This window comes from Typopeltis vanoorti, chromosome 11 (genome assembly GCF_054136105.1).
Source record: "Typopeltis vanoorti isolate ZY-2024b chromosome 11, IOZ_Tvanoo_1.0, whole genome shotgun sequence".
Taxonomy (NCBI): Eukaryota; Metazoa; Arthropoda; class Arachnida; order Uropygi; family Thelyphonidae; genus Typopeltis; species Typopeltis vanoorti.
The window spans coordinates 78332870-78350336 of NC_143559.1; the positions used below are offsets into that span (position 1 = coordinate 78332870).

The 17467-nt window shown below is 34.1% G+C and overlaps 1 protein-coding gene across 2 annotated transcripts in view; it reads right to left on the bottom strand.

The window, feature by feature from the left end:
- eIF3c (eukaryotic translation initiation factor 3 subunit c) overlaps window positions 1–17467 on the bottom strand; it is a 202031-nt gene that overhangs the window by 152650 nt on the left and 31914 nt on the right. For both annotated transcript variants that reach the window (XM_090400058.1, XM_090400059.1), the window contains exon 4: window positions 7680–7756. In XM_090400058.1, coding sequence (XP_090256184.1) covers window positions 7680–7756 — 77 coding nt within the window. The remainder of the gene's footprint in view (window positions 1–7679; window positions 7757–17467) is intronic.

The window sequence follows — 17467 nt, forward strand, 5'->3', positions numbered from 1 at the left end:
TAGTGTATGGCAAGTGGTAAGAGTTTGCTTGAGAGAAGCAGTATATCAGACTGCATACCCAAGCTCAGGAGGCTAAAACAAGTTGGAATTAAGTGGATGAGTAGGGATATTAAGCAAGAGCTGCAGGAAACAATGCGGAGGAAATATTTCATATCAGTCCATCTACTATGTGAATGTGGAAGAGAACTGGCATTGCCTCTGATGAAGTTGTTCAAGTCTCAGCTCTGGCAGGGTTCCAAGGGAGTGGAAAGAGGGTAAGATAGCACCATTGCATAAAGGTGGCTCCAAGACATAGGTAGCAAACTATGGACCAATTAATATACTAGGAGTGGTTGTTAAAAGATAAAATACAACAGTAAGTGGATAAGGATGCAATACACTACAGTGAAAATTATGGTTTGGAAAGGGTAGGTCTCCTTCTTAGTAATTTATTCACATTTCATAATAAAGTGACAACAGAATTGGATAAAGGTAATGGCTACACCATGATACTTTGCCAAGGTATTCTGACAGAATACCACATGGAAAACTATTACAAAAGTTGAAGCAAATAGGAATGAATATGAGGATGGTAGCAAGGATGGCTGACAGACACCAGAGAGTTGTATATGGTGGAGTGGAATCTAGAAGAACGATGGTGGTGACTAGTGGAGTACCTCAGGGTTCGGTACTAGGGCCACTACTCTAATTTGTATATCAATGATATTTCTAAGTGACAAATACAAAATGTTGTATTCAGGCAATGACAACCAAGGAAAAGAGAGAGTAGCTATAGTATTCAAACTAATTATGAGGATAATCTTCTTTAATGGCAGGGAATATCAAGTAGTGATGTGGGCAAATGTCAGAATGGGGAACTGGATAATGAGACCTATTTGTGCTTATGGTCCCAAGGAAAGTTCTAGTTACAATTTGTGCAGCCTGAATTTTGTGTATTTTAAATATCAGTGATTATTTTTTGCTGTATATTATCAAAACCTTCCACCACACTTTGGGAAATACTGCAATAAAGAAATAATTACAATATAAAAATTACATTTTTTAGATGTGTCTCCTACCCATGAAAGGTAATAGTGCACCAGTAATGCAGGCAGGCTAAGGTTTTTTTTTTTTTGTGTATTTTTTGTATATATTTTTATATAGTTCAAAACCCCACTCTAGAGGCCAAATATGGATACCAAATGATGGAGGACTGAAGTGGCTTTTTCAAGGCTTTCAGGCCTCCAATAAGTAGGGCATTGGTCTCACAGTGGATGATGAAATTCATCTCTACCTAAAGAGAATCACAAGCATCCAAGCTCATGGTGGGATTCAAACTTGCAGCCTGTGGTTGGAAAGTGACCAAGTTAACTACTCAACCAACAGGCCAGCATAAATTGAAGGCAAGAAAACACATCATGCTAGTTTAACATGTTTATACCAGGGTGTTTCTCGTATATCAAAGCACAGGTTAACATAAGTCACAATCCAAATGAAAGGCAAAAATACTGATAGGATTGTGATAATGCAACATTTAACTGTATCTAATAGATCATCTAAGTTACACAGACATTTTCAATGACAGAGACAACACTTGTCATGCACTATAACAATTATGTATTATATATATAATTAAAGCTTCCACATGCTGAAATCATGCTTAGCCAGAGCAGCAGCATTTTCCAAACTTCTGACAGATACTGGCAACCATATGTTTTTTTTTCAAGTTAGGATTTTTTATTTATTTATTTTTTTTTGGTGATTCCCACCCATGAAAGGTTGGGATCTTCTTTTTACCTAATCCAGAAACCTTGCTCTAGAAACCAAATAATGAACATTTTCAAGCCATTTCAAGCCTCCAATAGTGGGGAAGTGGTCTAACACTAGGCTATGAAAATTCATCTCCCACCTAAAGACAATCGCAAACATCTGTGTAAATGGTGGGATTCAAACCTGCAGTCTGTTGGTTGAAGAGAAGTTTACCACTTGACCAACCAGGTTGGCAAATATTTAGAGATATTTGTGAAGATTGTCACTGAATCAATGAATAATCTCTGGGTCTTGAATCAATTTTAAAGACACTTCAAGCCTCTAATAGTGGGACAGTGGTCTCACACTAGGAAAAAGAAAGAACATCCATGCACACACCCTTCTAACCTTGAACTTCAGTGTTGGCATGTTTACTACCTACTCTGGAAATGCATTCTATTTATCCACTATCCTCCATGCAAAGAGTCTATCTCTGTTTATCCACCATCACTTCTTCTCATTGCTTACATCTCCTCAATGCATACCACAATCCCTCAATCAATGCTTAGATTCAATTTCCCAATCTCCACACAATCTTAGTTATCTGGATCCACCCCCTAAATGTTTTTTGTTTCAAGATATTCCAATCCAAAGAATAATATGAGGCCTATTCTGCTTCTGTGTATTGCAGCAATACTGGTGGATGACTTTCATAATTTTTGCAATGTTTTCTAAATTTCATTCCATTATTTGCAATTACTCTGAAGATCACCCCCCCACCCCAATCCACTGAAGGTCTCATCAATATAATGTTATTCCATTTTCTCTGTAGTTAGTAGGATTTTGCAAAACTTCATGTGGGTAACATTAAAAATATAAATAAGAAAGAAATTAGTGAAAACACTAAATTAGCTGTATACAAGACGGCAGTCAAACCAATTTTAACTTATGGATCTGAGAGCTGGGTTAGGAATAAAACACTTGATCAAACTGGAGACTACATATAGTTCAGAGAAAGATAAGTGGGGTGAGCAGATGGCATTAATGGCAGTATTATATTAAAAATGAGGATATTAGCAAAGAACTTGATATTGTTAGCATTCAGGAATGTGTTTGCAGAGTTAATCTCAGATGGTATGGTCACTAAAGACATAATGAGAGAGGAAAGATTAGTAAAACAAGTGTTCTTTGCCAGGTTGGCAGGAAAAAGACTCAAAGAAAGACCAAGATGTAGATGAATTAATACAGTAAAAAGTGCCTTAAAAGAGAAATATAAGATCTAATAATGCTGGAGTCTTGACAGAGATCGAATTAATTTGGAAAGAAAATTATTAATCAGAAGTTAGCAACGGTATGATTTTTTTCATGCGGTACTATCATATCCTGTACACCCCTCCCCTGAAGGTACACGAGGAATTTGATGATATAACTTCTTGTATAGCACCAAAAATCATTCTGCAGAACTTTGACTTATTGGAACATATGATTAAAAAAAAAGGGGAGAAGGGGACTTGGGCAAGTAAATCTTTTTTTTTTTTTTTTGCATACTTAGTATGCTTTTGCATAATTTGTTTCGTGCAGCATAAGAGAATATGAAAAGTGTTCTGAAAGTAATGCTCCCGATAGCATTCTACCCAAAAGAGATGTATTGTATTAGTGAAAAAACAAAAGATAATATGAAGTCTACTTTATTTTTATGCACTATTTTCTAAACATTTTTTCTTTTTCTTCCATTCAATGTTATGTCCACTATAACAAGTTTTTCAAAGCCATCACGGGAAAACACTTCATGTTGTTTTTGGTAAACCATTTTCTCATGTCTTTGACCTGTTTTGCAATTTCAAAATGGGTGCCACTGACATTTGCCTTCAATTTAGGACATAACTAGGGGTCTGATGGAGCCAAGGTCTAGAATGAAGATATTTCAGAACTTCAAATCTGATATCTTATTTAGCTGATGAAATGAACATGTTCATGTGCTGTAGTCTCACACTGTCATGTTTCAAAAGTGCTGTGTACTTCAAACATAATCATCATCATCAAATTCTTGATATATACCCTCAAGGGGTGTACAGGATATGATAGTACTACGTGAAAAATTACATCATTGCTAACTTCCTATCTACACTTTTCCTCCAAATCAATCTGTTACCTGTCAAGACTCCAACATTATCAGATCTTATATTTCTCTTTTAAGGCACTTTTTACTATCAATCCACCTATATCTTGGTCTTCCTCTGGGTCTTTTTCCTGCCAACCTGGCAGAGAACACTTGTTTTGCTAATCTATCCTCTTCCATTTTGTTTAAGTGATCATATCACCTGAGATTCGCTTTGCTAACGTATTCCTGGATGCTGACCATGTCAAGTTCTGTCCTAATATCTTCATTTTAATATGATATTGCCATTAATGCCATCTGTTCATGCCCCTAATCTTTCTCAGGACTCTCATATCTGCGGTCTCTAGTCTTTGGTCAAGTGTTTAACTTCTGCCCCAGCACTCACATCCATAAGTGAAAACTGGCTTGAATACTGTCTTGTATACAGCTAATTTAGTGTTTTGGCTAATTTCTCTCTTATTCTATATAATATATAAATTTATTCAATTGACTTCCTACCATACCAGCTTTGTTGATTCTGTTGTTTATTTCCATATTTAATTTACCATCTACACTAAAAATCGTGCTTAAGTAGCTGAAATATTTTACTTGTCCCATAGGTTCTCCACTCACAACGCAGCTGATATTTTCAATGTTTCTGCCTATTTTCATCATCTTTGTAATGCTGACCTTGATACCATATCTATTACAACAGTTATTCACTTAGTCAGGGAATCTTGCAAACTTGTAGTGGATTTATTTAGAAGTATAACATCATCCACATAAAGCAAAGAGTTGACATTAACATCTCCAATTTTGATATCGGATTTAATACCACTTTCCTTCATAATGTGATCCATATAGATAATGTACATCCTTGCCTGACACCAGATTGAACATTAACCACCTTCTTGTACTTCCTTCAATTCTAACTGCTGATTTACAACTCAAATAAAGACTAAGTATTGCGTAATATAATGCCTCATTGACACCATATAACTGTAGCGTTTCGAAATAGCTTCTCATTTGGCAACTTGTCATATGCCTTTTCCAGATCTACAAAACTTTAATAGATCTTTGTTATATTCCCATGATTTCTCAACTATCTGTCGTAAAGTGAAAATCTGATCTTGATAGCCTCTATTTGGCCTGAATCCAGCTTGTTCTTCACCAAGCTTCTCTTTCACAATTATTCTCGACCGCTTTTCAAGTATACTTGCATATATCTCACCAGGAACACTCAGTAGAGAAATACCTCTGTAATTCTCACATTCAGTTTTATTTCCCTTTTTATATGTGAGTACTATGAGAGCTCTATTGCACTATCTGGAATTCATCCCTTTGTCCAGGCCTTCTGAACTATGCAGCGCAGCCACTGTAAGACTTTTATTTCCCATATTTCAGCATTTCTGGCCGAATATCATCTCCTCCTGCTGCCTTTCCACATTTCGAGCTTTTTCTACTTCAAGTATGGATAAGTATTCCTGACTGCATGTCTGGTCAGCGTTTTAACCACTGAGCTGTCATCACTGCTTGTTTCATTTAGCAACTTTTCGAAGTAACTACTCCATTCTTCAAGGATATCTTTTTCTCCTTTTTTCATGTCACATTTATCATCTCTAATTTCCTTTACAACATGCTTTCCTCTATTTTCAACAGTCTCCAGAATATTTTGCCACCTTCCTGATATTTATTTTCTCTGTTCTTATCAAAGTCCTCTCATGGCTTTTGTTTAGCTAGTTTTACACAGTGTTTAGCTTTCTTACATTTGTCTCTGTATTCTCTAAGAGCACAAGCTGACTTATTTGCCAGCATCTTTTGATATGCTTTCTTCATTTCTTTCACTGCCTCTTTAACTTTCTGTGTCCACCATGCAGTTCTGATTTTTCTATCCTTACAGACAACCACATGACTTTCTGGCTAAATCAATCAGTGTTTTCATCAGGGCTTGCCACTGAATCTCCAAGGTGTATTTCCTGTTCTCAAACTCTTTCATTTTTTCTTCAATTATGTTTGTGTATTTTAGTCTGCAGTTTACATCTGAACTGCAGTTCACATCTGAGGAGCTGCTCAACTTTTATTCGCTTTAAAACTTTCTTTGTTCTTCTTTTCAATATGAAATTCAATTTTTATCCTGCTCAAGACTAAATAGTGATCACTTCCAATTTCAAATCCTCTCTACACTCTGGTGTCCTGCACCAGTGAAAAAACATCACTATCAACAATAACATAGCCAATGAGACTTTTCTTATTCCTTGCTGCTTCTCTCTATGTGAATTTGTGCACATTTTTATGTTGGAATATCGGGTTAGTAATAACGTCCATGTCCTGAGCAGAAATCCAACAGGTAATTACCATTATTTTTAGCTTTGCTCTTTTCACCAAATTTTCCGAATATATTTTTGTATGTCAATCATTTCCTACTATAGAATTTAGATCCCCAACAAGGACCAACTTTTCCTTTTTCATTGTGTCAGTTGCTTTCTCTAAAGCCTCAAAAAATTCCTCCACTTCTACCTTAGTAGAATCTTCTGTGGAACCATAGGCACAAATAAGTCTAACTGTTCAGTTTCCCCATTCTCATAATTTCTTTTGCCATTAAACCTTCTTTTACAAAGAATTTTTATAACCACAAGATACTTAATTTTATCCATTTCAAGGGATACAGACAACACTTTTGCTTCAGAACGACTGTATAAAACAAACTACTTGATAGAGTGACTTGTAATCTCCCATGAATGCCTACGACAGATGTACCAACTTGGAAAAAAAAAATCTTGCCGATAGTGTTGCCATCTATGGTCGAGGCAGAAAAATTTTTAGACCACCCTCATACGTGCACATATATAAAAAATAAAGGACTGATTATTCTATGATACACTGCTGCAATGAAATGTACACATATTTGGATCTTTTTTTCCAGAAAGCTCTTCAGGATAAACATATTTTGAAAGGACAATCACCTGAGCAATAGCTTCAACAATTATGTGTTAACTTTTAACATCAACTCAACTCACTGCTTTGTCTAGCATAATGGTTTACTATAACATTTACTATGAAACTTATCTTCCTATAATACTCCAAATGGTAGGGAAGTTCACCAAAATAAAAAGAAATCTGGGTTTATCATTCATAGTTTATGATTACGTTCGACAAGATAATGAAATAGGTGGGGAAGGATTTCTGATAACTTACAGATATGATAATTTTATGAAAGTTAAAGCTAAATTCAAAAGGTAATTATTTCTATGATTACAAAGAAATTATTGAACAATCATGCTATCCTCGATGTTAGAAATAACCTGTGTAAGCCAACATTCCATTTGAGAGAGAGAGAGTGCATGACTTATACAACCGACTTTCAGAAAGCTTTATGGATGATGCATGTCAAGCAGCAGTAAAAATTCGCACCTTCATGATGAGATTATGATTCTCTTCTGATACAGCTACTCATATACGAATAACTTTGACAGACACTAAAGAAGAGACCACAGAGATTAATGAAAACTAAGGATGAATTACTTTTACTGTCTAGCACATCTATTCATAGCAAATCAAGCTGAGGAACATAAAATATGAGGAGGTAGCTATTACCCTATTTACAAATGACTCACTACAGCCAGATGGAACAAAGGTTGTGACAGTTCTCAGAATGACATATTTGGACAACTGGAACATATTGGACTGATTCATATTTGTACTCCAGTTATCTCTGCAGAAATAGCAGTACTGCAGACAGAGACAACCAGATGAGCAATGGATGGCTCCTTATATTTAATTTCCACATAACATATAATGTTTAATTTAACAAGCATTCTGAATTATAAGTTAAAATATTTTTCAATTATCTTACCTGTTAAAAGCTTGCTCATGTCTTTAATTTTCTTGTGGTTTTTTATTTGTTTGATAATATCTACCATTTCCTCGTACCTGAGAATATGCAAGTAAGAAAGAAAGATGACACATATCAACAATCAGGGTGTTTGCTCATAATTTTGTAAATCTAAGTTCATATTTTAAGAGGAATTTGAATTACTTTTAAATTTTTGGTTAAAAGGAAACAGATCACACAATTTAAAAGTTATAAAAATATAGTTGAAGCAGAGAATTTTGAATACAGAATGTCCCTACAAGAAAAATTAAAATTATCATATATAATATAGTTTCATAAACCCTAATATACTTAGGGTTTACGAAACCATTAAACTTCAGAATAAAAACATATCGACACAAATCTATTGTGTTAAATATCGAGAAACTATTATTAGGTTAGAGGCCATTTTCTCAATGTAGTCTCCTCAAAAAAGTCTTATTAATCTAATATTAATACAGGGTTTTCAAAAATACTGGCAAAGTGATATACAAGCATTTATTTGTTAAATGAATAGATAAAGTAAAAAATATTGTGAATGATAATTTGGAGTATGAATTATTTTCATAGTAAATGTAGCTACAATGTCACTAATTTTAATTGTTGAGCGAAACACTGCTTTTTGATGTGTGCACTTTATCCTTAATGTGACTCCACAGGAAAAAATCTTTGCAGGTAAGGATGGAATTACAAGGAGGCCCATGATTTATTTATTTATTTATTTTTTTTAATTTTTAACTCAACAACCTATTAGGAGAACAGGCATCAAAAGAAGTCTTTGTATATCCTTCAGACTTGCACACATCTTACTCATTTTTTATACATATATTATCATCACACCCTTCATGAAGTCAGCATCAGCACTCATTGTGGGATGTCACTCAACCAATAACATATATTGAACCTTAAAATCCTTCACCCACAATTATTCATGTAAAAAATCTACTCCTTACACCTTTCTTTACCACACTCTTACACAACTTCCAGGGATAACCTGTGGTTCTGCTCTCACCTTTTATTGTTTTGATAATCCCCTCTGCATTAATCCAACATCCCACATTATCGAGAATCATGCCTTTATTTTTAATCACTGGGTTGGGGTGCTTATCTCTATAGCATCTGTTCATATAGTATTATGCTTTTCGCTCTTCTCTTTTCAATGTCTTATGTGTTCCTTTTGATTAATTTCTACAGACAGGTGGTCTGTCTGCAGTAAAGATAGGCAGGTTTGAACAATCAACTCTCACAAACTCATTAAGACTAAAGGAATAGTTTGTTATAGAGTAACTTTCCTTAAGAACAGCACTGGTTATTGGGATTTAGTTGGGACGTTTTGGTATTCCATTACAGTAAGTGACTTTATTATAATGATGCTACAATCTCAACATGTACTCATTGGAAGAAAAAAAAAAAAAAAAGCTTCAGCCTAAAGGATATGGAATTTGTGAAGCACATTGGGCCTGATCAATGAAGGTGAAACTTGAAATGTAACATGCATGCATATTAGATGTTAATTTCACCGGCAACCACTGGTTGATTTACTAACAGTAACAAGCTGAACTAGAGCACTATAACAGGAATTCTTTACATGATTATGTTAACTGATGTCTATTAATTACAATAATTATAGACATCAGTTAAGAATTATGATAATTAGATGTTTAAGCTAGTGAGAGAATTTTATTGGATTAATACAAAGAGAATTATAAAAAGTGTAGAAAGTGAGAGGGAAAGACCCAGAGGTCATCACTGGAAGTAGTGTGAAAAGTAGATTTTTTACATTGCGAATTGTGGGTGAATGGAACACGTTACCGAATGTGTTCGGTAATGTTGTCAGTGGAATGAACTTGCTAACTTCACTGAGAATGCGATAATAATAATAATATCAATTGCAATTAATTAGGATAATCATATTTGCAATAACTTAATTTGCAATAGATGGTTAGCAAAATTAGCTGTATAAGATGAAATTTAACAAAATAATTTTTTGTGATCAAAAAATATTATATATTATTCTTAACTGTAGACAGCAACTCAAAAAACTTTTAAATGTTAACATAAAAAGTCACAGAAAGAAAGCAGATGTAACATCAAAAAGTAACATATATGTATTAAAATGTAACCAAAAGCATATTTTGAAGTTTGCACAAGTGCAATGCTTAAGCAGAATCCACATGATATCATGATAAACTATATATTTGACCAGAATTATTTTTAAAATTGCTAATGGAAAGGTACAATGCAAATTGAATTGAGTATTATACATATTCTATTACTTATTCCCTATCCCATACCAAATTTCTGAAACTTTATTCATCCACAGTATGATTGTTTTGTATTACAGAAAGAGGAATAAAACCCTAGCAACAATGCAATGTTCTGAAATATGCCTAAAGACTATGAAAATTACATAACAAAGCAAAAATCTTATTTATATACAATAGATTTTAACATTTATATTAAAATTTGCAAAGTATATGGGAGTCTTTGGAGTTAAAAAGACAATTTAGCCATTAACACCAAGCAAAGGGACTAAAATAGAAAATTTATTAGTTAAGTGGATAAGTGATTGAATCTATGCCTGTGGGTATACAAAAATCTTTTGTATAATGTTAAAAAAAAATTTAGCATTTAATCTTGGACTCTAAGATATAAGCAACACTCAAGGTATTGGGACAGGTAAGCAATGAGCTTCTGTGGTAAGGGATTATTTAAAGGTCAAAGCTAGTTAACCAGGAAGAGATCTTCACATGGCTTGTACTGAGAACTGACCTGAGCTTCTAACCCAATGCCTAATCCTCAATTTGTCGTGGTGCAGTCTATTATGGGATATCTACCTGGATACAAAACAAACAAAAATGGTCTTACAAGTTGGGACTTCACTGACCAAACTCATACAAAGAAAAACTTCTTGAATGGTTGGCATCTTCAAGCAGAGTGATGTGGGCAATCAAAATGAGAAAATGGACAATAGGATGCATCTGTGCACACAGTTCCACCATAGAATGCTCTACTTAGGAAGAAGCAGAATTTATCAATTTACAGATGGCAACTGACAAAGAAAAAGGGAAAGGCTGATTCTTGTCAGAGATCTAAATAGCAGGTTAAGAAATGAATACTAAATAGATGATTTGAGAACAATCTGAGAAAAACTAATAATAATGGTTTACTTGCTGGATTTCAGTTCAGGAATGGACTAATCATTACTAGCATTCCAATATAAAGGTGTATTAGACATTCACACGAAGCGAACAATATGAAACCTTTTTAAAGCTGCTTCAGGCTACAAATAAGTGGAGTGGTGGTCTCACATTGAGCTATGAAATTCATGTCCCATCTAAAAATATTCGCAAAACATCCATATAGGATCTGAACCCACAGCTTCAAGTTGGAAAGCAGATACACTAACCAACTGGTCAACCAGGCTAGCCAATTTAACTGGAATAAAAATGAAAGTTTGAAAACAGAAACCAAATCTTGGAGAAGGAGTAACAAAATGTGAAGTAGATGTTGAGTAAATCTGCCAGGGAGGCAAGTAGTAGTAAAGATATTTGCGGGGCTAGAAAAATCAGAACTCTATAGTGGAGTCAAGAATTTTAAGAGTATCAGTCCTGGAAAACAAGAAAGCATACAAAAAAGTTCCAGGCAAGAGAGTCAACAGGTATATATTCTAAAATAATACAGAAAATTGTAAGAAAGCTATGTAAAATTAACTACACAAAAACTTGGATAATATAGAAAATAAACATCATGAAGGTGGCAAATTGTTCTTAAGGTTACTGTAAAAAAGGCTTAAAACTGGAGTAAAGAGAACAGAACTATAGAAGTAATAAGAGTTGAAGATGAAATAAACACTGAAGATAAAAATATTCTGGATGTCTGCAGTAATTACTTTGAAAAGTTTAAATGAAACAAGCAGTAATAACCTCAAGTGGAAAAAGACATTAGAAACAAGAAATGTGGAAAGGTCATTGAACAGATGTTATTTGATTACTGGTTTTCCCTTTCAGTCGTTTCCGACTGTAGGTGACTTTATTGGCACTGTCCACAAAGCATTCCTGGACTGGCATATGGCTGGGACGTATTCATGACTGTAATCCATATGTGTTCATGGGGCTGGTTTGCCTGTTCTGGGGGACGAAAAACCTGAGTTTCCAGGTGAAAAAACCCGCTATCTCTGTATGAGACCAGCAAATGCACCTTTAGTTGAAAGAGACCAGATAAAGGTTCCTCACTCACTGACGGGAATTGAACCCAGGTCTTTCTGACCAAAGGGCTTCATTTATACTGACTGAGCTATGGAAGCTCTATATTTATTTTATTCATTATTTTTTTATTTGAGTTATTTGATTAGACATGCTCAAATAGATGGAGAAATAAAAGTTTTACAATAGCTAAACTGCTTAATTCAGAAGACCTAGTCAGAGGATCAAATTTCAGATGATTAGAGTAGAGCTCGCATAGTACTGATCTATAAAATGAAGTATGAGGGAAGGAAATGTTCACGGTAAGATTTATGAAATGTATTAGAGAGAAAACAGGCGAAGAAAAATTTGGAAGAGAATTCTGATGGAGAGCAAGCTAGATCCAGGCCAAATAAGAATTGTCAGGAATAAATTTGTACTTCATGACAACCAGTAATAAAATAATGGGAATATAGAAATTCTTGCCTTTCTGGAGTAAGGCTGGTGTAAGTACTTTGAAAGATTTAAATGAAACAGTGACAGAACAATGGACGAAAACATTCTAGATGAATGCAATTATCAGGAGTAGATAAGATGGTAAAAGCCATCAGAAACCTATTGGGAAATATCAGCTAGAAAATGTTTGAACAGAAATGCTCTGATGTTTTACTTATGACCTTTGGAACATCCTAAGAAAAATGTTCCCAAGGTCAAATTTCACATGATGAAATTAGATCTTTCATAGCACCAAGCTATAGAAAAGGAAATAAAGCAATGTGATAATTATCAAGGAATTTTTTCAAAACAAACAGAAGATGTCAAGATCAGATTTTTACTTCAAGACAAATAATAAAGAAATAATGAAAAAATAAAAATTATCCATATCTCAAAAAGGCATACTGTTAAATGGGACATTATACAGAACAATATACAGCTAATTCTCTTTTTACAAGGCTTTTTTTACATGATTTCGAAATAACACGGTTTAGAAAACAAAAGCAATTCTATTTTTACACTGTATATTTTGATTTAACAGTTCAAATTGCACTTATTTTAAAAATTTCTGTTTGAAGTAAGTTCTGTTAAAAAAGGGTATTTCCATTATAAATATCATTTCCTAGTACAGTACATATTGTTATATCTTCGTTTTCTTTCGCTATTGTTATTTAATATACTAACTTACTTCCTTAATAATGCCCTACTCAACTCTACCTAGGAATGCTTCCTTTTCGGACACTAGCAAATTTATTTTTTTATTGCTGCGCCAGCCAGAGTCCTATAATATGAGCTTATTCAAAATTCAGGGAAATATTCCTAGGTTAACTGGCATTCATTCTAATATGCACTAAATAGATACTGGTTCTAATTGCAGTCGTGACCAATAAATCTATTACTCAAACACTCTCATTAAATTCCCTCCCGCTATGGTTCTAAATTTTTGCAAGTGGTAATTTGAATTCTCGAATCAAGCACGAAACAGGATTATACAATAAAACATGTTTATTGGAACAAATTCACTTTACAACTATAATTGAAATGGGATATTAAGCTTTACAAATTCTCTTACTAAGTTAGTTACTCAATACTAATTTAAGAAAACACTCATAGATCAACTTGGCAATTACTCAAACTCTATGCAACATTAAAACAAGCTAACTATGTTATTCTAAATCAAACTCTTAATTCTTGCTACATTAAAATACATTTCTCAACCCATTACTATTCTGATATAAATCATCTACAAAATATCAAATTCACATATAATCTCAGTCGCATGCAGCTAAAATTTCACTCCTGACATTCCTTTGTTTAACAGAATTACTCTATCTCATCAAATCCTTATTATAGTCCACTTAATATGATCTAACATTAAATTCTGTCTCACTTAAGCATACAACAAAGGTCTTTACGTTATCCAATCTTTTTCTTCCGAAGGTCTGTTAACGGCCGAGTGTATTTCGGGTCCTCCTTCCGTCAGTAGCTTCCGCAATGGGCTTATGACTATGCTGTCCGTTTTACATTTTTCCCGGACTCGAAATTCTCACTGCCTCGATACAGTGCATTCTCTGCTCCTACTCTAGTGGGACATCTCTCTCGCTCATCCCTACTCCGTTCGCTATTCAGGAATCCTCGAAGTGAAGTCCTGAACAACCAGAAAAGGGCCTCTCATTATTGCGTGCATTCTGCCTTATATTTCGTCCCTTCTTTCCCACACAACCCTTCGTTTTCATGCCCCTAAGGTGATCCTCAAGTCCTAGCTGCCGTTTAGGTGCTGTATTCTCTGGAATCCCGCTTACGTCATCTTCCTCATACGTTGTAGCTGGAGGCATTACGGCCGATACGTGTATGTAACTCGACCTTTGCAGTTGTACTCTTAACTTCTTTGGCAACTTATTAAGTTTAAGACAGCTTAATGGGACAAGATTATACTACAATTTCCGAATTAAAATTTCACTAATCCTATAATCCTTCAGTTTAACTTTCAACTACAAGATTTTTTTAGTACGATTTACATGTTATTATACAAATTCCTTTACAACAAAAATTCAGAACTGTGTGCTGTCAACCAGGTATTATCTGAGTTAGCCAAATTCTTATGTTAGACTCTGAATGAATAATTTCTAAAAATCGTCCATTCAGGATCTAACAATATGTACTTGAATTTTGGGAACCCCCTCGATGTCTTAAATATCAAGGATTACTCTACACTACAGAATGTAGACAAATGCCAAGTAGAACTTATATAGCGAAATCACAAAAAAGTGTCAGTGGCTTTAAAGCAGCTAAGGATCGTATGACTATTATTTTGAAGCAATGCTTCAGGAGATAGTATATTAAAACCATTACTTATTAATCGATCCCTAAGACCACGGGCAATGAAAGGTGTGGATTTTAACACATTACCAGTGCATTGGAAGGCAAATAAAAAAGGTTGGGTTACAAAAGAGATTTTTAATGAATGGTTACGTCAATGTTTTGTTCCAGAAATTAAACACTATTTGACGGAAAAAAAAAATCTGGACTTTTAAAGTTTTATTGATTATAGACAATGTGCCTGTCAATCCTGTTTTAGAACACCTGAATGTGGAATTTTGTTTTCTCCATCTAATACAACTACTGACCAGGGTGTGATCGCTACCTTCAAAACTTACTACATAAGAAGAACATTCCAATACATTTTGGATAAACTAGATAAGGATAATTTACTGACAGTGATTGATGTGAGGAAGAAATTTTCTATTTTGGATTGCATCAAATTTGCTAAGTTGGCATTATCAGAATTGAAACCATCAACTTAAAATGCATGCTGGAAAGCTATTTGGCCAGAATGTGTGAAAAAGAAAAACCCTGTATCTTTGAATACAACTGAATATCCCAATATCATCAGATTAGCACAAGCAGTTGTCAGAGAAGGATTTGATAATTTTTCGTCTGCAGATATTGAAGAATTGATGGTTGACAAGGCTGTTAGTGATGAAGAAATAATAGAAGCTGCCCTTGAGAATCTCGATGAAAAAGAAAAAAAGTGATGATGATGAAGAGATTCTACTCACTGCAGGATTAATTAAAGAAGGGCTTCAAACGGCTAGTAAAATTGCAGTCATTTTCTTACATGTGATCTAAATACTGAACGAGCTGAACAGTTTAAGCGTGAACTGAAGTCATGTATGGTGTGATATGAAGAATTATACAAAGATCTAGTCAAAACAGGATTTCAATGATTAATTACAGAGTTTGTGGTTAAAAAAAAAAAATCAACCTTCAGAATTATTGAAAATTAGTGATAATTTAGTTCCCCTTTACTGAAGAAAATGTTTCGGCATTGCAGTATGAACAGGATGGCTAAAGTGTTTCAAGTGATGGGAGCGATTTAATTCCAGTCTCATACAAAAGAATGTGACTACTGTCAGAAAGTGAGGGCAAATAAAATTTAACTAATAACCCTTTACTAATAACTAGTTCCCTTTACTGAAGAAAACGTTTTGGCATTGCAGTATGAACAGGATGGCTAAAGTGTTTCAAGTGATGGGAGCGATTTAATTCCAATCTCATACAAAAGAATGCAACTACTGTCAGAAAGTGACGACGAATAAAATGTAACTAATAACCACATGCGTGGGTGTATTTGGATCTTTTCGAATTTCTGTTTTATTAAAGAGATGCATATATATATTTTGTTTGAAAATAACTTATCGGGTTTTCACATCTGGAACCATTATATTTTTTTCATATGCACTGTATTCTTTTTTACACAGTTTTCATTTACACAATTTTTTTCTGAAACCAATCTACTGTGTAACTGGAGAATCGGGTATATAGGGACTTAATAAGCCAAGAACTGAAGGAACTACAGGAAGATGGTTTGATGGAAAAATTGAGTGTAAGAGAAGCTGTTATTCATAATCTATATGGATCATGTTATGAAGAAAGGGAGAATTACACCAAACATCATAAATGGAAATATTCAACTTGCCCTTACTTTATGCAGATGTTATATTCCTAAATAAATCATACACATCTTCAGGACTAATTATACTGAACCTCAGTAACAAATTTGGCAAGAAAACCAACAATAAAAATACAAACCTGAAAACAGGCAAGAATATGGAAAACATCAACTTTTTTTTTTCTTTAAAAAACTAGTAAAATATTTCAGGTATTTAGGCACAATTTTTAATGAAGATAGCACTTAATAGCATAAGCAAAAGCTGGCATGGTAGGGAGCCAACTGAACAAATTCACAGGAAATAACAGAGAAATTAGCCAAAACAAAATTTGCAGCATAGTATTCAAATTTTAACTTATGATTTTAAGAGTTCAACTTAATATAACACTTAACTGAAGACTGGAGAAGACATCACACATGATAGTTGCCAGGAAAATCAGGAATGTGAACAGATGGCATCAATGCCAGAATAATAATAAAATGACAATATTAGAAGGGCACTTTACATCAACATAAAATTGTGCAATCGATGCTAAACTGCGATATGGTTGCTTAAACAAGGAGAGGCAAGGTTAGTGTTCTATAAGCTTATAGGAAGATCATGATCAAGATGAACTAATGCAATTAGCAATGATTTAGTGAATTAAAATGCAAGGTTTGATAATACTTGAGTCTTGACAAATAACAGATTAATTTGTCACACACACACACACACACACACACACACACACACACACACACACACACACACACACACACACACACAGTTGACCATTGTTCAAAATTTGCATATAGCTTTTGACTCCACAAAATCTTAATTACTAATAGCCTACTGTTGACCGGAAGCCATACCAATACATAAACAGTCGATTAACTTATGATTTTAAGAGTTCAACTTAATATAACACTTAACTGAAGACTGGAGAAGACATCACACATGATAGTTGCCAGGAAAATCAGGAATGTGAACAGATGGCATCAATGCCAGAATAATAATAAAATGACAATATTAGAAGGGCACTTTACATCAACATAAAATTGTGCAATCGATGCTAAACTGCGATATGGTTGCTTAAACAAGGAGAGGCAAGGTTAGTGTTCTATAAGCTTATAGGAAGATCATGATCAAGATGAACTAA